Here is a 24174-nt window from a genome sequence, read left to right as displayed (position 1 = left end):
ATGTAGAAATAAACCTGCTCGAGCACTTGGCGAGCGGGCTAAATTAAAACTCGATTAGATCGGGTGATAAACGCGATCGCGGCGTTCCGGGAACCAGCGAGGTTAGAGTGGACCAGTGGCTAAGGTTCCGTGAATATTTTTCCATGGACACTGTATAAAAGTGTTCCGTCGTTTGCATATTCAAAATTCGTCCCTCTGCCGCGATCTTTTCGTCTGCGAAGCCAGTACGCGACCCAGGCTGATCTGCAATTCCTGAATTCGCTTCACGTGTGAGAACGTGTGCGTTGTAAAAATGAGTTCGAACATTATATATTAATTAGAATCGACGTGGGTTAACGCTTTCGTACTGTGGAAACGATTCGTCAACCGTGTCGCGGAATTGTATCGCGCTGCAGCGGACGGGCGGAGCGGGGTGACTAAAAGTAGATTGCATTTCTATTTTCGCTCGAAAGGAGAGAGAAAGGCGCTGTGCTGATTCGTCATAGAAAATTAAGAACCAGTTAGAGGCGATCGCCGCTGCGGATCCTCGAGCGTTATCGTCCGAAAGTCCAGAGATCCCGTTTATCGTGCCCGGCTAATTAACTCGTTAATTTCTATCAGCCGTAATCAGCTGTGTCGCGGCAATTAGAGACACACGGACCAGTGTACGGTGCTCCATTCTCGACGGTTCGACGACGGTTGTTCCACGGTATCATTCACGAGAGCCCCACCAGCGCGATACTCGGCTAGTCGGATGACGAGGCGAGGCGTGGGTGCGCGTAAGCGCGCTTACTACGCTCGTACGCGTCGAACACGCGTAGCCGGTTGCCACGCGTGCTCGCGAGAGGGACAAAGAAGCCTCGCTCGCGTGTGCACGCGTGCACGTTGATAATAAACACAAAGACAGACCCGTCGAGCAATAAAGTAAACGCGGTGCGATTGAAAATATTTGTCGTTTATCAGAATTCCGTTTCGCAGGAGGGATAAAATAACAGAGAACGCTTCCCTCTTGCGCCCTGTCCGCGGTAACTTCGTTTCGCGTCGGATAAATTTGCAAATTACCGCGCTAATTGAGCGGTCGTGCCGTGGAAAACAACGGGGGATCGACGCTGGTCGCGAGTCGATGAACGACGGCGCTCTGCTCGCGCTCCAATAACAGCGGTGGCCGCGCGATAAAAGCCGCGTACGAACGCGTCGAGCCGCGGGACCGATTCATAGCTGGCGTCGATTATCAGCCGCTGAATGAGCCGGACACCAGAGGGTTTATCTTCGTGTGAATGCACTTGCAACGCGCGCGCGCGCGCGCGCCGCGCCGGTTTCGAGAACCGGCTGGTAACGAGTGTATCCGGTGCGAAAGCGAGAGATCAAAGACGGCCAACCGTTGGGAGGAATCGAACGTCTCTGAGAGCGCGTCTCTGGTCGAGGATCGCAAGCTACGCGACAGAACCGGAGGGGTCCCGTGGAACCTCGTTTCCACCCCATAATTCCGAGGGAATCGAATCTTTTTTCGCACCCCCCTGCAGCTGGTGGAAGTCGCACCGCGGTTACGACGTTAAGCTGAATCGAAAGAGGTCGAAGGGCGTGCCAAAGAGGTCCAATCGATTACGTCGCGTCCCATTTCGTGTTTATACGTACCGATTGACGGCGCCAGTGATGCTTCGCAAGCTTCGAACATCTGTCGAGGAGCGAAGGGACGCGTCCCTCGAACGAAACGCGGTTTACCTACGAAATAACTTGGTTCGTTTTTCGATTCGTATGAGTGGAAGAGTAGCCAGAGAGAATTTTGGTCAGTAACGAGGGTTATAAATAGAAGGTGAAGAAGGGAGAACCCTCGCAGGGAAGAGTTCGTCGCGGTGGTACCGTATCTCTCGCGAGAGTTGGCAACGCGCACGTATACTGTTGTCAGAGCCGGGTACGTGGTTTATTTGCAAAGAAAAACGACCCTCGCCACTGTAGGGCTGTGTGTGGAGAAAAATAGACGAAGGGGGACGAGAAGAAGAGTATAGAAGGGAGGAAGATCGCCGAGGACCACATCTGCGGGCCACGGATCGGGCCCCACGTGGCGAGAACCTTGGTCCAAGTAAAAAATCGCGAGGGTCGCGTACGCGTAGACGTGTTCTCGAGTCTATTCACTAATTTTCCACGAACTTCCATCCAAAGTCTCTAACAGAGATCGTAGAACGCTAATAAATATTCAGAAACGTGGAATAACCGCGGTCGATTCGCAACGGCCAGGCCAACCTCGAGGTGGTGCCCGCGTCCGACCTCCGCGAGCCATTAACGGTGAATAGAGAAAGGAGGGCTCACCAGCGAGCGGGGACGAAGAGTGTCGCGAAGCTCGATCGCGTAGTAACCTTCTGAAAAGGGAACTTTCTCTTAATTACCGGTTGCGCGCGGTGGTAACCGAGCGTATGATAAATAACGAGGGACGATCAAAGGGCGCGCGCGATACGAAAACAGAAATAGGCGGCCGTTTCACGGGGCATTTCTATGCGTGGCCCACAGTTGCACGGGTCATGCACCTCGAAGGCCAGGCCCTGTCAGGGCCGTGAATAGCCCATCGGCTTAGGAACGTGCCGCGGCGCTGGGAAGAAGATCGTGAAAGGGCGTCGTGTGTGTTTTCAGTAGGTACTACTCCCGTCGAGCCACGGGATACCGTTCGGAAGAATAGAGACGAACGATGCGGACCGCTAGACCAGAAACGATACATCCATTCAGAGGGGATAGAGTTCTTTTTCTTTCCTTTTTTTGAGAGAGAGAGAGAGAGAGGGACCTGGGGTGCAGTTCCAGCCGAGGGAACTCGTTTTCGGTCGATTTTCCAAGAAATTGCTCTCGCTGCCACGTTCATTCTCACGATCCTTGCATGGTTTTTGAATATAGACTTCTTAATTATTTATTTATCACTGACGGAACTTAATGGTTAGTGATACGAGATATTATACGAGCGAACAGCCGAACGCGCTTTGATCATCGTGGGAATATGATAATCTTCTGAATTCAAAATACAAACACGAGTATTCTTTTCTTTAGTTTTTATTGATAGCTGCGTCGTGTATTTCTATGTATCGCAGTTACGAAAAGATTTCAGTTGGTTGGTCCAACCGCGCGCCACCCCAGTTGAACCCCGGATATTCCTCGATGTATTTTAATTGCATCGCGATAAAACATTAGACGAGCGCAATCTTATCTGCTCGCGATGCATCGACGCGTATCCGCGGGGAGCGTTTCATCAGAAGGTCCCACCGTGAAAGGGTGGAAGGTCTAACGACGAGGGTCGCGTTTCATACGGAATTAGGTTATCCGCTCTGTCGCCTCTCACCTTTATTTCGCACTTCGTTATCTCTCGGCTTGTGCATTCCGCTCGCGAACTTCCGCGATGACGGCTCGAAGATAGCAATCAAAGGGACCAGGGTGGGCGCTTTCGATAAGAAATTCCCGCGCCACGTTTTCCATTCGGCTACAGCGGTCGCTCGAGATGTTTTCGCCACAACGCTCGCGAACAGGGTTACGAAACGTGACCAGCGTGCGCGAGCGGTGGCCGATTAAGCATCCTCGAGGAGGCTGCATTATCTCGCGTTATTTAGGTGAGCGCCGATCCGCTGGCAAGATTAATGATAGCCGCGTTATCGCCTCGCGCGATGCACCAGTCGCACTTGTACGTTTCCCACCCGCGGAAAGTCTTCATCTTGATTTTGACGCGTCGAAAATTCGTTTATCACGCGCGACGAAATCGTTAAGCATCCCGCGCCGCGCGTCGGTTACATTTTTCACTCGAGCCGCCATCTTAGATACAGCCGGGTAGTTTATCATTTCGTAAACCCAAGAGACGCGTGGAAAAAACGCGTCGACCGTCTGTCAGGGTGCAAATTACCGACGAAACGTGCTTTGCTCTAGTTCGACTCGTCTGTCAACGCACCCTCAACGAATTACACGAATTATCCATCTAACGCGTGTTCTTCTACATTCGAATCTCCGTGGCGGATCGAGTGTTCGCCAGCGGCACGTCGCCTGGCGAACGGAAACGAAAGTGGCATAGGAAAATCGCGGACGCGAGAGAGAAAGAGAGGCAGGAGAAGTAACGCGTGTAACGAGGAGCAGAAGTAGCGGGATTAAAGGTCTCGTCGCACGATCAATTGAGGGGTCAAAGAGGTTTAAGCGTCTCGAACGAGCCGGCTTAACGAGCGTCGCTAACGCGCGTACGAGAGAATGTTTTCGCGATTGACGCGTGCAATGATTATTAACTAATTAGAAAACGGTGCCACGGCCGGCGTAGCTCTTCTCGCGTGCCTGTCCGTTTCACTCCAAAGATGTGTACCATCGACCATAAACACTCGAATCGCTCGCTCGACCGACAGGCGAACGGCATACGAACGTCGCTACAGCTAATTGCTGACTAATGGACTGCCAATGGAGTTACGTCTGTCGCGAGGACAAAAGTACAGATAGCTTTTTCGACGTCCACGTCGATGAGTCGAGGAGACGCATTGTTCCCTGAGAGACGTCCCGCTGTCGTTGGCACCGGTCCAGAGGCGTCTGCTTTAAAGGGCTGCGAAGCGGCGCGGGGACAGCCGATGAAAAACGCTTCCTCGATAGATAGGGGCGCCTCTATTTACACCCCATGTAATCCGGCTGCTCCGGAAGCGAATAAATCGAGAAGCGCCCTTGTAGCTTTTTTCACCAGCCCCTCCGTCATTTATTTCGACGATATCCAGCCACGACGGGGCCGATAAGTAGCATAAATCACGCGCGATCCACCGACAGTTCGACACGAGAGGAGACATAAACCACCAGCGGAGATCGTGCGTGGCTCTGCGCGAAGAAGTGTCCGCGACCCACGCGATCGCGATCGCGTGGGTGCACCGCGCGATGGTAACAAGTGTGCAAAGCGTTAGCTGAGAATCTACCAGACTCTCGACGCGAAGATCGTTCGAGGGAGGTGTATCGAACCTTGCAATTAGCATTCGCGTACGAGAGATCGCTCAGTTTCTCTGATGGATCGCTGATACGAGAGAAGAAACTGTTGCGTGGCTCGTTTTAAATTGTACTCGCTTGAAACGCGCGATTCGTCTCGTTAATTAAAGGCTCGTTCGATGAGAATGCGAAATTCGGTTAGTTCTTCGATCATCTTTCAGTTTGTGCGAGCGTAAATCTGCTCTCTTTGATTCCGTTAGACCTCGATCGAGATCCGAGGCACGTTTCGGTCCGCAGGTATTCAATTCGCGACCCGAATTACGCCGATCCGTCTGACTTGTTCGAACACGCGCGTCACTCACTCGTGACAGTTTCTCTTCCCTTGGACCAATTACACCTTTAACTTTCGCGATCCATTATTTATTGCAGCGGCGCGAATGAACGCGATCGTCGCAAAAACGTGCGCCGTTCTCGGCTGAACCGGTCTGTTCGACGAGAGCGCACGATGCACGAGAGACGATCGTGGGACAGAAATCGAAGTGTCGCTGGAAAAATTGCGAATGATTCACAGGCTAGCGTAATCCACTAATTCTAAGCGTCTCTCTTCGTTCGCATCAAAGTCGACGAGGGTGCCGCAGCGTGTCAGAAATTCCCAGCCCCGCGTTAATCACTCGTGTTAACAGGAGACGAGAAATCGGGTCGATGCAGCCACCGTTCATCGCAACCCATGCAACATCGATCTGCGAACGATTTCTCAGCTAACGAATGCGTCGTTATTAGCCTTGTAACGCGATCGCTGGGTAACGGTTTCGAACGCAGACGTAAGATCCGGGTCAGTGCATCAGAAAAATAGCTTTTTGCAGTGGCGTTCCACCGTCGACGATGGAGCTGCGTTCCAGCCGCGGAATGCGCCTCTCATTTTTTCGAGACGATAATCACGAGGAACCTTCTGCTTTCCGTTCTCTTTCCCCCGTTCCACGTGTTTTTCGTTCCTCTCATTCGACAGATCCGCGAGCATCGTGGCACAGAGTCGTATTGTCCTCGAGAGAGGCAATCTCGTCGCTCGTTTAACGGCCCTGACCGACGAGGACCGCAGGAGGAGATTGCTGTACACTCGCGTCGCGTCCTCGCGAACGACGCGCGGTCGACGTCTTAATTGCGGGTCAATTTCGTAGAGCAGGACAGAATAAAGTTCTCTCGCGTACTAATCCAAAGGCGACGCGGTGGTCCACGGCTGCTGATATCTCGACGAACAGATCTAAAAGCGGAACTCCGAGCGGGAGATCCTCGAGGCGAGGCAGCCGTGGGAATCGGTTTGGAACCGCGAGAGGAGTACGTTTCGAGGGGCGCCAGCTTAATTCAATTTACGCCGCTCGTGATCTTATTCTCTCGTGTGAATTGAAACTTCTCTCGACGAGAGAAAGAGAGAGAGAGAGGCTAACCGCGTGTGCACGTACGTACGCTCGTGTTTGCGCGTGGTTGCTTCAATATTTATCAGCGAAATTTTCGAGACTTTCTCCTGGACGCCCTCGCGCGAGAATCCCTCGATCGTATCGGGTGTAATCGGAAACTGCGGCTCTTGTAATTGCACGGAACTTCGGGAACGACCGCGGGCCATCGCGGTCGGATAACCTTCTCCACGTTAGAAATCCGTAGCCACGTAAAATGTAATTTTGGAAACGAATTAAGTTAATCCTCCGGTTCGTACGAACCACCCCCTCCGCGGTTAATTAAATGATAATTCGTAATTCATTCGCGAGGTGCCTGCGAGGCGGATATCTGCCTTCGCGTCTGCTCGTATTTAACCGGTAAATTTCCCTCGAATCGGTTGTCATTTTCAATTTCATCGTCGCATGGACGCCAGATATTTCCGCTCGCGAGGAACCGCTGTTCCGTGTCCGATCGTTCGACGTCCTCTTATTAGCCCTCCCGCGCGAAACGTCGCTGGAAATTCGACGAAATTCAGACGAACCAATCCGTCGATACGTCGACGATATAAATACAGGCGAGCAGCGTAAATATACTGCTCGATAGTGAATATATTCACCGTGGCACGGTCGAGCGGGCGCATTGAATTCCAAGCGGCCGTTATGGTCTTTAACGATTCGACGCACGAGCCGCGTGCCTGGCCATTACAATATCTAATGCGCCGGAGGTTCCCCCGAAAATCGAATTAATTCCCTGGCCGGATATCGGTCAACTACCGGATATTTCCCCCATTGGTAAAACGTGCGGTCGCCGCTTAACCGGAAGCCGATAGGAGAACCGTTCCGCGGAAGCGTCGGTCTTCCCGTCGCCGTCGCGTGCATCGAATTCCCGCGAGTAAACGTCCCGTTCGACGCTCGAATGAAATTCACGTTTGTTCCAGGGAAACAGAGAGAGAAGAGAGAGAGAGAGAGAGAGAGAGGGGCGCAGAACGACCAGACGAAAATGCGCGCACGTCGACAGCCGCGTTGAAAGATGAACGATGAAATAATCTTGAACAGTCTGACCGCTGGCGCGAACATTCCTTACGCAGACGAGGATGGCCTGGTCCCGGTCGTCGAGCATCGTCGCGCGCGCTCGAACCTCGCGCGACGAGAGCTGACGAAGGAAGTCGCCTCGCCTGGCCTGGGCGCGAGGAACGCGCAGGGTTTCGTCACCTTCCGCTCGATGGTGCAACCGAGGGTGAACAACCAGGAGGCGAACGTCTCGATGTCGCAGAGGAGCGCGATGTTCGGTCAGAAGGAGCAGTCGCATCAGCACAGACAGAGGCAGTCGCCTGGCTCGAAGCGGAACAAGAACGACGCGATCGAGACTCTGGCCTTGGAGAACCCTTTGCAACGGTACGAGAACGCTGTGCTGAGGTATCAGAAGCCTAAGGGCAGGCCTAAGCGACAGTCGAGTCGCGATCGTCAACAGCAACAGCAGAACCATGGTTATTCGAGCAGCGACGAGAGCGTGGCTAGGAATAAATCGAAGAGCATCAGTTCGATCGACACGCAGTCGGTGAACAACATCCTGGACGAGTACGAGGATCTTGATTATAGAAGATCGTCGGACTTGAGCGATGTAGGCAGCATCAGCGTGTCGAACTTCGAGGCTGTCATGATGGATCAGCAGAAGAAACAGCAGCAGCAAGAAAAATCGCGAGCCTTCGCGACGAGGATGCGGTCAAAGTGTTCGCCGGTGACGGAGAGGCCGCAACCAGTTCTGAAAGTGAACCAGCAGACCCAAGTGAGGCAGCGGTCCCGCGAGAGGCAGAAGGAATCCGTCAGACACGTCTCGCAGTCCCAGTCGGAGGACAATTCCTCCTCGTGCGCGCCAACGATCCCTCTGGCCGTGGAGTCGAGTCGCGTGAGGATGCCTGAGGTGTTGCTGCGCAAGGGCGAGGTGCAGAAGAGGGTGGACGAGTGGCTGAACCAGATGCAGAACCAAAACTTCGCGCGCGAGAAACCGCTGACAAGATCGAACAGCAGCGCCGAGCAGAAGAGCCAGAGGCGGTATCGCCAGGACTCGCGGTCCAGATCGATCGACGAGGGTCGAGAGAAGCTGAACGGGACCTCGTCGAGCTACGACGACTTGAGTCGCGCGGAAAAGAAGCCGGAACGCAAGGTGAACAAAGTGAACGTCGGCGTGAACACGAGTAGAGGGACCTACAAAGAGTATCTAGCTCTGAAGAGCAGAAACAAACAACAGGATTACGGATTCAGCGCGTCGAACAACGCGATCGGTAGAACGAGGGACATCAGTCCCTCGACAGGGTCCAGAATACCCCAAAGAGGGCCTCTTGGGTCGAGCTTCAGATCGAGACGATTAGAATCGAACGCGACTGAATCGAGTCAAAGCGAGAACATCGTCGTCGAGTCCTCGCAACAGCTCTACCAAGCAGAGAAGAACTGTCGCGCAAGAGGCGCGAACGACAGCAGGCTGACCAGTTTGGTAAAGACCAGGATCGAGTCATCCGATCATGGAAGAATATCTGGAGTGAGCAGCGTCGTCACGGGTAGCGCGACACCGTCGACGAGCGGGACGATCGCGAGCAACAACGGCCCTTCGTCGATTATACCCTGCAGGAGAGCGTCGTTCAAGCGTTCGCAGAATTACGATCAAAGCGTTACGGTCGCCGCGGCGAGAGCGGTTGTTAAGGAAGAGACAGGGCAGAGGGCGAGGGGTGGGTGCGGGGTGATGGTCGGCGCGACGAAGGGCCCTGGCAACCTTGGTGACCAAGGCGAGCCGATCTCGCCAAATAAGGACGGAGAAAGTAGGCGCTTGGCTCTGACGAGCGATTCAACGCGGCCTGGTGATAAAGCAGCCGATGCTGCCTGTAAATCGACGGAGGCCCCGAGGTGCGTCGATCGGCCCACACGAGATATACCGAGGATCACCGTCGGCGAGCCGTGCGAGCCTAGGTGCCGCCAGGACAAGAGAGACGCTCGAATGGAGCAGACGAGGCAGGACACAATCTACGGTGCCGTTGGCGCGCGTGTCCGGACCCTTCAAGGTCAGCAGGAATCCCGCGCCACGAGACCAAGGAATCTCCAAGGCCCGCTCGAGCCGGCAGAAGCTAGAAAGCCGCCGTTTCAACCGAGGAAGGATCAGACGCGTTGCCCACAGGAGTCGAACGATGATCGCGGCAAGCGTTCGCCGATCGGCTCGCCCCAGTCGACCTTCAAGCCGAACAGCCGCGTCTACGCGGCTCTGCACCAGTTGAACGAGCAGAATTCGAGCAGCTCCAGATCGAGCAACGGGAACAACGGGACCGCGGAGAAGTCGCCGTGCAGATCGCATTACTCCGCGCCGAATCACGTCGAGAAGATTTACGAGCGTAGCCTGCAGCCTCAGGTGATTCACGTGGGTGACCTCCAATCGATCCTGCGGCCCTCTTTGCAGGTCTCCGCTTACGGCGAGCAGAGTATAGGCGGTGCCCGATCGGATCGCGGGTCGCCTTCCAAAGAAGCGGTTACGCTCGCGGAATCGAACGAGGAGGAGGACGAGGAGGAGGACGAGGAGTTGCGCGAAGAGGAGGAAGAAGAAGTCGAGGTGGAGGAGGAGGAAGAAGAAGAGGCAGCGTCGGACGTTTACGAACGAGTCGGCGAGCTACGGTACGAACATCTCGAGACCATCGAGGAGGACGACCAGAAGAGCGAGGCGTCCATCTGCAGATACCCAGAGATCGGTTTCACCCAGTGTCTCAAGATTCAGCAAGCTCTGCCCAACGGTAGGCCGCGAGGTTTGCCAGAACGACACAGAGAGCAACAGGACGAACCTGGCAGGACCTTCGTCGCGTTCCACTCGCCTAGCTCGACTGAGAAGCTCGTCGAAACGAGCCAGCTAGAGGTAGCTGAGGACCAACGAGAGATCGCTGAGCCAGCGATCATGATCCTCGAGGACCTCGAGGTCCCGTACGAGTCCGGGAACCTGGTCGACAACGGGCAAACGGTGTGTCACACGCGCGAGAGCAGCAATCTGTCGACAGCCACGATCCCTGTGGACGAGCTCGAGAGAGAAAGGCAGGCGGGAAAGTTCAAGGCCGAGGACGGTTGTATCCGATTAAACGAGATGTTCGATCAGAGAACGGGGGCAAGGTCCCAGCAGGACGACGCGAGGGACGCGGTTGGCCAGAAGCCCGAGAACGAGCGGACCAGTTCGAGGGAGATCGAGGATCGCGCGTCCGTTGTGAACGAGGTGTTGGTGAAGAATCTGCAGTTCAAGCAGGATCTGCCCAACGACTCTGCGGAGCAGTGCGTCGTTGGTGACTCGTTCGGTAGGATCATCGAGTACAGTGGCCACAGGCAGATCGGGTACTACAATGTTTTGTGCGACGATTACGAGAACGTGCAGAACGCGAGGTTCGCCGGGAACAAGGTGTACGTGACGAAGGAGGAAATGGAGCGGCAGAGGCTGATGGACCTGCTCAGGAAAGGGGATTACGAGTCCGTGAAAACGGTGAGTGATTACCAGACGTTTCTTACTGTTCGTCCTTTAGAAAGGACGCGCGATATCTCGCGCGGACGAATGGATTTTCGCGAATCGACGATGTCACGCGCTATCGCGAGCATCGTCCCGCGAGCGTTAACCGGCCCGTTTTAATTCGATCGGAGATAAGCTCCGTCGAAAAGATACGGCTGACAGCAAACCAATAATTACATTTACCGTTCGCATCGGTGTGCACCGCGCGAGTCACTGATTCTTCCAATAATTACAAGTCGGAATTAACCGAGATACGAGTTCGATCCGCTCTTTATCTAGATCCTGTACACACCGAATCCCCCCATTACGGACAAAGCCTCTTTCGCTTGTTCCAAACGTTTTACAACGGCCGTGTGACCGATGTAATCCCCGTCGCTGATTCGAAACTTCGCGAATTTCACCGCGCCACGACTACGACTGGTAACAGAAAATAGTTGCGATAGTTCGCCATCCGACGAAGGGTTGTCGCGTTCGCCAAACCTACGTAATTACGCGAAATCTCCGGCGAACAGACAAACTCTATTCGCGTTCGTAGCGAGTGGAACTTCTTTAATAAGGAAATATTCCTGGAGAAATAATTGACCGCGATTAAAAGCACGCTGGATGGCGTTGATAGGAAAGGAAGGACCGGTTGGGATCGAAAGGGTCGCGCGATCCTCGCGAGATCGGTGGTTGCAGTGGTCGAAGCGTCGACGCGGAGTGGACGATGTTCGTTTCCAGACGGAGACTCGTCTCGAACGTGTTCCTGGGGGTAAAAATGAATGGAGATCCGTGGTCCGTGGGGGTTAGTGCCTCCACGCGAGTCGTTGCTCGCCGGTTGCTCTTGAAGGTGCACGATCTCGTGGCACGACACCGCGTAAGAAACTGGTGGCGCGAGTGAAAGCGAAAGAGGGACGGAGAGAGCGGCACGATTTATGATTCAGCCTGGCTGGGAACCGAGCATTGGGTATGCGGTTCATAGTACCGCTTTAACGCGCAAGAAAGATGCAATAAATTGTAGCACGCGCGCTAGTGTACGTCTCCTCTAGGCCTCGAGGCGAATAAAAACCAGAGGTTCGTCCTTAACGAGGTTTCGACTTGGAACCGCCGGTTTTTCTCGCTGGCTACCAGCCCTGCTGGGCATCGCGGATTAATTCTCGCTTCGCGATTAATCGCGGCTCGCTGATAGTCGAACGAGAATTCATTTCCCGTTGGAACTTCGAGTTAAAAGCGACTGGCGTTAATGGGATGGATTAATTAAGAGGGTTTCTTTTGGGGGTGGAGGATGGCGCGTGGTGGATGCTCTCGATTAACTTCTGACCGAGCTGTCGTCGCCAGACGCTCCATGAAACGCTCTCTTACCCTTTTATCGTCCTTTTCGAACGATCCCCGCGTCTCTTCCTTCGATACACCCCCGCCTGTCGCGATCTCGTTCCCTTGGATCCCCTGTCGAGCGCGTCGTTCGCGTTTTCCTGCCGGCTGTGCTCGAATTAATTAAACGATTTACGAACGTATTCGTGTACGCGATAAATTCAACGGTGCCCCGGGTATGGGGACGAACGATAACGTGTCGCGCGTTGTTGCGAACGAGGGGGACGAAAAGGGTAGAAAAGGATTATCGCGGAGCCGATGGCCAGCCACATGTCCAGCGTCCACGTAATCGCGTCACCCGTTTTAATCCCTCTTTGACACGGGAATACCGATGCATACCATCCGTTTCTCTCGTCTATCCGTGATGCGTACCAGCCATAACTCGAAATGCAACCGCTATTAAGCAATTATCTTAAGCAACTTATCTTAACCAAAGAGGTAGACAAAATTGTATCGAACCTTCGAAGATCTTGCAGGGGTTGCGCAGGTCTGATCACGCGAAAGGTAGAAACGAACGTTCGCGTGCGTACGCACCCTCGCGCGATCCCAGAGCAAGCCTGTAGAACGCGTCGCGCGTCCGCATGCACGGACACGACCTCGACAAAGCCGCGCGTATGCATTTCTGCACGTACGCGCGTGTACGCGCGCGCTTACATATCGATGGGGTCGGCTACGTCCAGCTATGCATCTCTGGTATTGTTCAGAGACGCGGCAGCCACCCCACCGAGTTATGGCTCGATTAATTCAGCCGTGATTCGTCCGTGGTATCCGTGCCGCCCGTTAAATCCTGGATCGCTGCGATGGTATCGCGAGGAGGTGAAAGTCAGTCGTTGCAAGTGTAACGAGAATTTGATTAACCGCTGACTTCGTGCGCGTCTGCTCTCTTCGTGGCGAATGAAAAAAACCTCGCTTCCATATTGTAGCATTTGTCGATGGTGACTGTTCTGGGCCAGATGGTCGAGAGATTGTTTGCAATTTTCGCTACACGCTCGCGGGAATGGAGAGACCTCGCTACGGTCAGGTTCCTTTGAAACGCAGAAAATTCGATGGAAGTTTCATGCGATTATTCCTCTTGGAAAATTTTAACGGTCCTGGCAAAAGTGGATCAATGACCGCGGCGGGTTTGTAAAGTTTGCTCTGGATCGTTTCGAATTGGTTTACTTGGAATTCGTTCCGGGTTGACCGGCTCGCGGGCGCCCACATCGAGGCCACCCCTTTGAACGTCGATATTTTGTAAATCGCGTACGAGCGCCGTCGAAACGAGTCGACGGCGTGTAGAGGAGCTTTTGCGAAACCGATGGAATCGTGGCGTGGACACGCGCGTGTGCGCGAGTTACGGATCGATCTGTGGACGATCGATCGTGACTGGATGGCGATCCGTACAATGGACCAGCCGCTGTCTCTGACAGGACGCGTCTCGATTAATCCTTCGGTGATTCCGATGCGTCGCGAGCAAAATTATGCATGTATGCAGCTGCACGCGCGTTCTCGGATTAACCAGCGACAGGAATCCGGTTAGAAAAACAGCGGGGAACACCGGTAGCTGGCTTAGCGATGAAAGCTCGATAGCTCGATCGTGTAATTGGCGCGCAACTGCTTTTCTTTTTCTCCACAGCGGTGCAATAATTTTTGAGCGGACCTTGAATGCCAACGAGCGTATAACAGATCCATCCACGAAGGTGTGCAGCTGGAAATTCAGCTCGATCGCTCGTTGCTTCGCAAAAATCGTGAACAGATAGCTTCTACCTGTCGACTCGCTCGTAGCACGGCTAACCTGTACATCCGTCTGGTTTTACGCGAGCGTTAACGCGCAGCGTAAATATCGCGAGTCCATTTCGCGGTAGGTGAAACATCGAACGGCCGGATGGAGCGTGGAAGAATTCACGGTCGAAGATGGAAGCGTTCCGCGGGAGTGAAAGGAGTCGCAGCTGTGGAAAGTTGACGAGTTACAGTTGGCTCCGCTTATTAGCCGCGTTTAGACGAATCGAGCGCGCGCGATTGCCAGCGACAGGTTCGAACCGCTTTCAAAATGCCCCCTTCAATTTTTACCCGCGATCCGAGGCCCCTCCAGGAATTTAATGGCGCGTAACCGTTGAACACGCTCGCCGTGAAATTCGTTATAAATTACGGGCGGCTGAAAAAAGTGGAAACATTTTAGGTTTCACTGGCGGCGAGAATGAAAAAAAGGAGCCACCGGACCGGGTCATTAACCTCTCGCGTAATGGATAATCCTTTTAAATATTTTGTCCAGGAACGCGGTACAGTTGGACAGAAATTAGAATTACTCTGGCAGGCTCCCGATAAAACGTTCCATTATCAAATTCATATTTCCCGGGGAAATCCCTTTAATCTTCCGTAGCCGCGCGTTCACCAGGGTAGTTTGTCGTCCTTTTATTTCCCAGCGTTCCTCTGTTTCGCAGCGCGGCGCGGCTGTCGCGCCTCGAAGATTTAACGCGGTTACTCGTTAATACACACCCCACCAGGCTCCTCTCTCTCGCGTTAATTAATCGAAAAACGCCTGGGACGGTGCGCGATTCAGCGATAATCATTAAAACAGACCGGGCAAGTGTGAATCAATTACACTCGAAATTCGACGTGCCCCGTTAAAAGTTGCATAATTTAACGCGAAACACGCGCGAGGGGAGGATTAACAAGTTTCGAAGCCATCGAGGTTGAGAGGTTACGACGCGCTGCAACTTCGAGCGTCGTGGAGAATGAAAACGTAGCCAGGAATTTTTTTTTCCACCGACTGGGGATGAATAGTTAAGAGCCAATCCGGGGGAGGGTTAGCCGCGCTCGCGCTTGGTAATGAATTATCGGCGAAACAAAGGCTCGCTTTCCACTTTGTTGATCAAGAAACGAGGGAATAAAGCGCGGCGGTCGATCACGAGTGCTCTTTGAAGGCTCGCGATCGAGTTATTTGAAAATCGACTCTCTTCAACGAGCGGATGACACCTGCACTGTGTCTGAAGCACGCTTCGCACTCGCGCGTAACGCGTGTACGTACGTTACGCGCGTTCCGAGGCATCCGCGTCGACGATCCATTGGATTTCAATGAAAGGGGCCGCGTAGCGTGACAAAACAGTCGATAAAGGGCTCCTTCGATGGAGCAAAACCGGGAATATTTAACATCGCTGCGCTGCCAGCGAGGAATATCCGTCAACCGTACGCTCGTATAATACCTAATTAAGGCGCAACGGCTGCTCCACGTCGCCTGGCAAATAATAATTGCGCAACCGCGCGACTATCGAGGGTTTTTAATTAATACAGCCTACATCGAGGTGTATGTTCAACCTTTACGGAGAGCGAGCAGCGCGCGAAACGCGCGTCGAATCGCACAAAGATGGTCAACCCCGTCGCATACTCGTTCTTGCAGCCACCGAAACTCGTACCGCGGAAGAGAAAGCGACGAGCGTTGCGCAAACTCGCGAAACAGTCGACTTTGCCGCTCGACCATCTCGCGAGGAATCCACGATTATTTGAAGACGCTGCTCAGGCAACCTCTCGATCGTTGACGCGTCGATTCCAGCGGACGAAGACTTACGAGTTGGCGCGCGCGCGGCACGAGTAACGAACTAGTCGAGGGATATAAATCGCCCAGGATCGAATACACGAAACTGTACACGGCCATCGTCGAGCTGTATCAGTTTCGCGTAGTTTATTAGAGACATAAAACGTGCAGCGGCAACAATTCGGCGGGTGGCTCGTCGTCGATGCGCTTTCGAGTCGCTGTGGAACTGTTCGATCGAGATCGATCGTTCTTTATACGGTCCACTGACAGAAAAAATGAATCTCCTTATAAAATACGATTTCGAGCGAAACGTTCATTGTTTCGTCATTGGCGGCTTGGCTGCGTCGATATTTTCGAAGCCTCTTCCTCTCTGAGCGATCGAACGCACTCTCGACGAACTCGAAGTGACTTATGGCTACTCCTGCGCGCACCAATTCCTGGTTCATAGGCGTTTCGTGGGTTTTCTGCAAATTCGAATATCTGAATTTATCGTTTTCAACGAAAACCCATTGAGACTTCGATTACACAGAAACACATTAAAGCAGCGTTAACAAACATAACAAATAATCAGTTTTAATTAGATAAAAGAAACTATATGCACACGTTTAACAAACGATCGCGACTGATCAGTTCGACTCCATCAGCAGTCCATTCGTCCACTGTTCATCCACCTCTGAAACCAAGGCTCGCACGTAACCTGGGCGTATCTACGCGTGTTTCCCAGCCAGGTAACCCCTCCGTGAACATCCGTGTTTACGGTGCACCCAGAGCTTCAACAGGGTGGCTGCTCCATGCGTGCCACTCGCGTACGCGTCACGCTCAGCTTGTTGCGGCCAAATGCCACGAGGCTGCGAGCTTTGCCAGCGATCCGACGAACACGGACCCGATGCACGCGTCGTGGGACACGCCAGTCGATTGTTGCCCTCGAAAACAGCCCCGCGAAGGTGTCACCGGCTGCCAAAAGTGGCACTGCTCCTCGTTCGCGTAGGATCGATACGAAATTGTGGGATTTGTCTGTTAAAGATCGTGGCCAGCTGAAGCAGAAGGCTGGACGATCATAGAAATCCCTTTAATTGCGGACACGGGGTACGTGGCTACGTATTCGAGGCATTCCTTTGGGAATCCTCAAGAGAATTAGACGACACGGTTACCGTGGCTCCACGCTCGCGATCTTCCTGGATTTTGCGATACTCCACGGTTCTATCGATAAATCGTTAGGCTTCACGGTTATTTCGTATTTCTGACACATCCTCAGCCGTTGCTCTGCGAGTTTCAGTATCAGTGAAACTTGGATGCGATGTAATTAGTGGACGAATGACTCGCGTACGTAGAAACGGAGTAACTGTGAATGTTGGATCAGTCGAAATTCAGTCGTTCGATCTTTCTAGAAAAATCGAGTCGAATTTATAGGAAGCTGAATCAGAATTGGCAGAGTAGTGGCGGAATTGAGAAATGATAAACTGCGAACGTCGATACCAGGCGATTCAAAAATTCCTCGATACCATCCCTCTGTTCGCGGTACCACTTCCGGTTCGCGAGCTGCGCGCAACTTTTTCGCGGCGGACGGGATAAAGTTTCGAAAGCATTTTGATGAAACGAGGAATACCCTTTATCTACCCAGGATCCTCTGCGAGAGGGGCACGAGGGTGGGTGGAGCTCGCGATAAGAAGAAGAATCGAAAGAAAAAGCGTTAAAAAGTATCGGGGAAAGATGAAGGAGAGATCCGGTGGAATGTCGAGCTGGATGCTCCTCTCCTTCTGGCTCTCGTCCTTTTTATTCCTCGATCTTCCTTCCCACTATTTGCTCCTCGTTCCCTCGTCCACCTCTCCAGCTTCCTCTCTCGCTCCGCTGAGAACCGCATCGCGGCTACGCGTCCCTCTTTCCACGTAGCAGCGGTCGCGCCGACATCTTTGTACCATCGCGAGCAGAGAGGCGGGGCTCTCGCGAAGGGAAGACAGGGATCGGGATACAGTGTGTCTCTTAAAACCAGTTCGACCTATAACAGGGTCTTTGCATCGGATTTACGAGAAACGAGACCGCGCTCGCGACTGCTGCGGCTGAGTTATAGATGAAACCGCGTTTCAGATCCACCGACCGCGTTGGTAACCCAGAAGTCGCGCGCGAAGTCGACGCTGCTACGAATTCATCGTGCCAATCTGCTACGCGCGATCCTCGACCATCTTTCAAAAGCGTTTTTACCTGCTCTACTTGAGAATTCCACTGGTTTCAGCAACGCGAAGACTTCACGCGTTCGCCAAAAGTCTGTTGCCGATCATTTCGCTGCGTTCGCCATTGGAAGTCTAGTTTAGAATTGCGTAGGGTCTCGTTGAAAATTTGTTAATGTAATTACATTTCGTCGATATCGATCCAGTTTTCACGGACCCGGTCAAACGCGAGTGATACTCGATTTTGTGTTACGAGGCGGGTGAAAAGACGGGGGAATAAAATCGACAGCGTTCGCAGGTACGATAAGGGTAGACAGGGCGAGTTGGACGCGAGCAAGAATCCTTTATCAGCGGGGTACTACGCGAGCGAGAGCCAATTTTTGCGGAAGTTACACGATCGGTTGGAAAGTGGATTTCTTCTTTCTTTCTCCTCTCGTGCGCGTACCTAGAAAAGTTCTCTCGTAGCTTTCTCGAAGTCCAGAAATTTTCGAAACAGTCCTCCTTCGATCTCTTCGTCGTTGTCTGCATTTTTGTCGTCACCAGTACGCACAATTAGAATTTTAGAAGAGTGATTCAGGGTTCATTGACCATTTGTAACGTGATTACAAACGCGTCCACGTGTTCAACGCAAGTCGATTTCCTCACGAGCAGACGATATCCCCCTAAAAAAGAGTGGAAAAAAATACATCTCGGCCTTGCAGGAGGGAACGTGCGCGGCTGAAATCACCATATGGTGTTCGTCTCGTTTCCGACTGGTCGATCAAGGGGGTCGGTGTACCGAGAAGATGTTGCCGCTGTCATTCACCGCGGTGGCCCCGCCAGGGTCGTCGTGCCTCGCTTGAGGAGCCATCGTTCAATCCTCGATTCCTCGGCTATCGATCGAACGATCCTACGCAGAGTTGGTATTCGTCACTTCGTAGCCACGAACGTTGATTTTTCAAAAGTTAACGAATACTGTTGTTTCGTATTCGCAGTTGTAGAAAGGGACGGAAGTGACTGTGGATCGATAGCAGCGACGTCGACGATATTCTAAACCGATTTCCGCCGCGAAGCGCGCGTGGAAAAGTTCTCTTGGTCGAGAGGGTAGTTCTTTTGTCGACGCTATCCTCGATATGGACTTGGTATTTCGTTTGGTGTCGCGTACGAGTTTTGCGACGAGGCGCGCGAGGTGCATCGTCGTAAAATAAACCGTCGACGAGGACGGGAACGATCGACGGATAAAGGTCTCTTTACGCGTATCGATGGCGTATCCGTTCGGTTCTGCAAAAGTTCTCGCGCCTGTGTGAGGAGAGTACACGGTCTCTCGTCCTCGCTCTGGGGCTGAATATTTATACGAGCATCAGCGAGAAATTTAAACGCGAGCGGAACAGAATGCACGCGATGCATAAAAAATATCCACGAAGTGGAGGCTTCTCTAATTCAACGGAGCAGACGGCGCGGACTCGCCATGGTCCCGTTCATACAAATACGAATTTGCATAAACCGATACGTGTAAATAGAGGCGAGGCGATCGCGAGAGAAGCCGCGCGGCGACTCGCCAGCTCGTTCCAGCGTCCCTCGATCGGCACCCTGATCCTGTCCAGGACGTTTTACGACGCTCGTCGCCGTGGCTGCTTCGATAAAGGACGAGAAGGTGGTGCTCGGCTCGCCGGAAAATGAAATTTCCCGCAACGAGAGCCGCGTCTCGCTCTTGGCTCGATCGAAATTTTCCCTGGGCGAGGAGAGACCGGACGCCTCGCGACGAAAGCAGCCAGGCTTTCATCGAACCTTCGACCGATTACGCGGAACGTAGCCGGAGGGAAACCCGTTTCCACGCCTCGAGCGTCGGTTTCCATCGAGCGAGTTGATGGTATGCCACGCGCGCCCCGTTCGCCGGGAAATTAAACGCCCTATCAGCCTGGATTAGAGTTACCTCGAGTTCCGGGCCAGCGACTTGCAACGAAACGGTGCGTTTTCAGCCCTTCAGGCGAGGCTCGAGCATCTCATCTCCCACCCTCGCCCCCTTGGTCGTCGGTATCCCTGTTTTCGTAGAGCTCCCTGTTAATACCGTGGACGAGAAATATTTGCCGTATCTCGAAACTTTATCGAGCTCTTTATTAACTAACTCCTCTTTGGCGCAGTGTCGAAGTTGTTTAAGTTTCCGGCGTCGAGTAGATATAAACGCGAGCTGCGTTAAACGGGGGTGGCGAACGTTTGCGTGGATCGAAAAGAGTCGAGACTCTTCATCTATCCTTCTATCTATTTAGTAGTCTAGTCGCGCGTGAGAAATCTGCGAACATGTACGAACAGAAAATTTTGAAGACAATTTTGGTGTCGATAATGATTAAAGGGAGTCGAACGCGTGGCGCATGCATCTTGCATCGCGCAAGACGCGAGGTCCGGTTTTTTAAACCCGGGGTCCCGTTTTATCCGGCGTCCGAGTAAGCAGTTGTTTAATAATGAATAATGCATGGAGGATAATGGATCAGAAGGAAAACGCGGCGACGATGAAAGAGCCTGTTTAAAAAGGGGTTCGCAATTTCCTGAAGTGGCGCTCGTCCCTCGTGTATTCGCCGCGGCTCGGCTGTGACAGTCTGTGTGCAGCTGGTACACTCGGCTGCACACTTGGCTCCGTCCTGAAGTTTATTAGAACACGGACTTTGCGGCCGGGACGGGCGCAGTTAGGTAAACTCGCGGGGGTGGGCGCGCGGGTACAATCCACTTGAGGGCGTAACAAGAATTAGACGACCCTGCCTCGGTTAATTGCTATTTTCCTTAATTAAAAAACTCTGGACGCTCCGCGGGGCTGGTTACGCGGCTAATAAAAATCCTTCGTCGAGGTTTCGAGGATCGATCGCGGGATAATCGCGAGGACGGTTGCGCGAACAGAATCAACCCTTAGCATTGGAGTCGCGTCATTTCTCGAAGCGCTCGCAACGACGCGGTGCGAGATTCATTTTTCGTACGGTGTGCGCGAACGTTAGCGAATAACGTTACGAAAATTAATACCGTGTCCGTGAGGAACATTTAAAGCGGCGCGCAAAGGGTTGAAAACCCGAGAAGGCAAACGTTCCCCGTCCGAGGATGGGTCTCGAGCGAAACCAGGCTCGCCTTGATACGTCTCTTGCTCGCGGGAAGTTATTACAAGAAAAGTAGCTGCGCAAATACTTCCCTCAGCCGGTGTACCTCTCGTTTCTAATTTATCCACGGGGGTTTAAGAGGATTAAAGCGGCGGGAATGAAAGGGCGAGGCGCGCGATTTCACGCTGCCTTAAATCCTCCGCCCTTCCGCGATGGCTGCGAGAATAAAAGGTGTATGAGCAGGGAATAAGAAAATTCTTATCCAACGGGGTCGTATGGACGGGGGTGAGGGATACGCGTGGGGTTAATTAGTATTTATCGTCGAGAATAAGCCGTGAGATTGGCCAGCGGCCGTTGCGAGATATCAACCCCTCGAGTGGAATCTTGGGGCTGAATTTTTATCGTCCAACTTCCCCGGACAACTTTATCCGGGCGCGCGTCCTGACACATTTTTATACGAGCTACAATTCTCCCGTGGAACGAACGTATAAAAGCTGCAGGCTGTGTTTGTCGTTGCTGCTCGAGGAGAGACGATTCGCGGAGGAATCGTCGCGAGAGTTACAGGGGTGTCGATTTACAGGGAGGGGGGGAATTGAAAACTTCTTCGCGCGAGTACGTAATACGTATATATATATACCTCGAAAGCTCGTGATTCAGGTGGATTTACAGAAATTTGCGGAATCGCGTGGCTTCGTTGCTCGTCCTATTTCTCCGATCGTCGATTCGTGAAAATGGCCCTGGAAACTTTCTTCTTGTTTTTTTTTTTAGAGCAAAGTTTACCTCCTTCGTCGAGTTTCAGAGCTTCGAATCGGTTCGTAAAAGCGAACGAAAATCGTACAGGGATTTATCAGCGTTCGTATTTCTTTTCCTCCTCTAACGAGTTAAGGACGATTGTGCGTCATCGAGATATAGCTCGTTCGAGGGTCCCTTGATCTTCGAGCTCGTAAGATATATCCGCGGAGCCAGCGGAAAGGTCGTTTGTCGCGTCCTTTACTCTTTCCAGGGGACTCGCGCTACGATCGTTTTTCCGCGCGAGGAAAAACCGAGGGGGACGCTCGATCTCTCTCTCGCAGTGCAAACAGCGGTGCCGCCATTAATCTTCATAGTACGTCATAAACCGCGAAATAAAAGCACCGCGTCTGTTACTGTCGCGTGTGAACGGCTGGCAAAACCTGTATAGGGAAACAGTGTTCTCGCGGTGGTTCCTGGAATTCTTTACAAAAGAAGCTTGTCCGTTGAACGAGCCGCGCGGCGGTGGAACAGCGGCGGATTGTAACGCGGGCGTAAGAAGGTATCCGCGAAGCGGATAGATTTTTTCGAGACACGTTTCAATTGCCGCGCGCCACGATAAGAAGCAACGCTCTCTCGCAACGTCGTCGAGTCTATGAAAATACTTGGCTCTGGAATTTAAATCTAGCCGCACAATTCCTCTTTCCTGTAGCGAAAATATTTTTCGCACTCGCGCCAGGTAGCCAAACGAATCTTCGTTCGACGTTTCGGTCATCCATCCCAATCTATTCGAGGGATTGACGGATGGGCATGGAATTTGCGGGACAGAGTGCGACGAGACGCTGTCATAAATCTAACAGGGTAGCCTCTTTCTTACTAAATCTCGCCCCTCGTTTGTTACCCGCTCCCTTAGCGCCAGTAATTTCTCAGCGTGGCGCAAGGGGTGAAAGGGTGAAAGCGGAGCGAGGACGAGGCGAACGCTTGTATCGGACGCGGAGGCCGCGTGGCCCGGGGCTTTGCACCAGTTGCATTTCCGGTGGGCTGGTTGTCGTTGATCCGCGAGAGGCGCGGCGTCGCGAACCAATTCGGAAATTGGAACGTGCTCGCCCGTTGAATTTACGGGCAAGCATCTGCCGGCAGCTTAATAAAGCTTCCGCGGCGGTGGTTTCGACCAGACTTAATTAGCTCCTGGCTCGTGCTGGCTGAACCTCTATCCGCCTCTCCTCTCCCCTGGTCTTGGGCTCTGTTGTCGTGGAACGCAACACCGGCGAACCAGCATGGTTTATGTCGACTTTCTGGCTTCCGTCGAGTCACGTCGTAACTCCACTTTCCTCTGTCCTAATTGAAGACGCTGGACGAGACGGGAATTCCCGTTGGAAAATTGTGTTACGAGTATCCAGCGAGGGTGTTTCTCGCCATCGATCGAAGCGTGTCCACGCAAATTCGAAATTTCTTCGACGCTTTTCTTCCGACAGCCGCGTCCCAGAATTAGTGCGCGAGGTTCTATGAAATTAGTTAGTCCCAGCAATTGGCTCGAGCTGAAGCGCGTGGTCGAGCGCAATTGAAACTTATGCTTTATTACTCGGCTAGCTTCCGTGTGCCAGCGTTCCATTAACGAGTCTCCGCGGATGATGGTAGTCTCGCGAAAGAGACGCGAATCACTGAACACCGCGAGCACGGGTGGGTCAACGATAATAAACTGCGACGAGGTCTTGCTGCGTTCGATTTACACGCCCCGTGGTAATTTCCTGTCGAAGATTAGATACTTCGACGCGCTATCAATCAATCGTCAGCAGCCGGCGTTGTTACGCGAGCTAAAGGATGGCCCCGTTTCGTCGCGCTTTGATCAACCCTCGAAGTTAGGGTGGCACGATCTCGCTGGAAGATATTCGCGAAGATGGAGGGATGGAAGCTACCAGGGAAACAGTCTATCGTTGGGTACGACGAAAACTGCTATAATCACTCGATGTCGATGCCTCGAAGATTGCCTTCCGCATACTCTCACCCCCTAGTAACGTGGTATACGCGTTCTCCAAAACTTTCTAGCGTTTCGAGGCATCCAAGCGTGTCGATCTGTGAAACGGAAACGCTCGAAAATTCGCTGGACTAGATTCGAACCTTCTTCTCGACCAGCTCTCAGCGTGGTATCGTTCGATCCTCAACGTTTGTTGCTTGATCATCCCCTAGCAGTGCGTTCAAAATTAATCGTTTCTCCATTAACACAGTGACGATCTTACTCTCCCTCTCTTTTTCTCTCTTCTCTTCGATCTCGCAAATTCTGAGGCTTCACTTCTCGTGATTTCTCGTCGCATCAAATCGAGGACTACGCAGAATCGCGTGAAATACAACGCGATGCACGCGGTTACGAACGCGTTCTCCATTATTACAAAACTCTTCTTTTTTTTTTTAATGGCGATTTTTAAGACACAATTGCTTCGCGCGAGATATCCTCTGACAATGGCTCGACCATTACAACGATAATATCGAGTTGGCTGCCGGAAGTATCGCTGACAGGGTC

General features: G+C 52.7%; 1 protein-coding gene across 1 annotated transcript in view; it reads left to right on the top strand.

Moving 5' to 3' along the window:
• The first annotated feature begins 7297 nt into the window (after nucleotides 1-7297).
• The window catches only part of LOC143427929 (uncharacterized), a 129046-nt gene continuing 112169 nt past the window's right edge, over nucleotides 7298-24174 (top strand). Inside the window, exon 1 of the mRNA XM_076902453.1 lies at nucleotides 7298-10818. Coding sequence (XP_076758568.1) covers nucleotides 7351-10818 — 3468 coding nt within the window. The 5' untranslated portion in view covers nucleotides 7298-7350. The remainder of the gene's footprint in view (nucleotides 10819-24174) is intronic.

The sequence above is a fragment of the Xylocopa sonorina genome, chromosome 1, assembly GCF_050948175.1.
Source record: "Xylocopa sonorina isolate GNS202 chromosome 1, iyXylSono1_principal, whole genome shotgun sequence".
Classification (NCBI taxonomy): Eukaryota; Metazoa; Arthropoda; class Insecta; order Hymenoptera; family Apidae; genus Xylocopa; species Xylocopa sonorina.
This window is presented reverse-complemented; position numbering and strand designations above follow the sequence as displayed.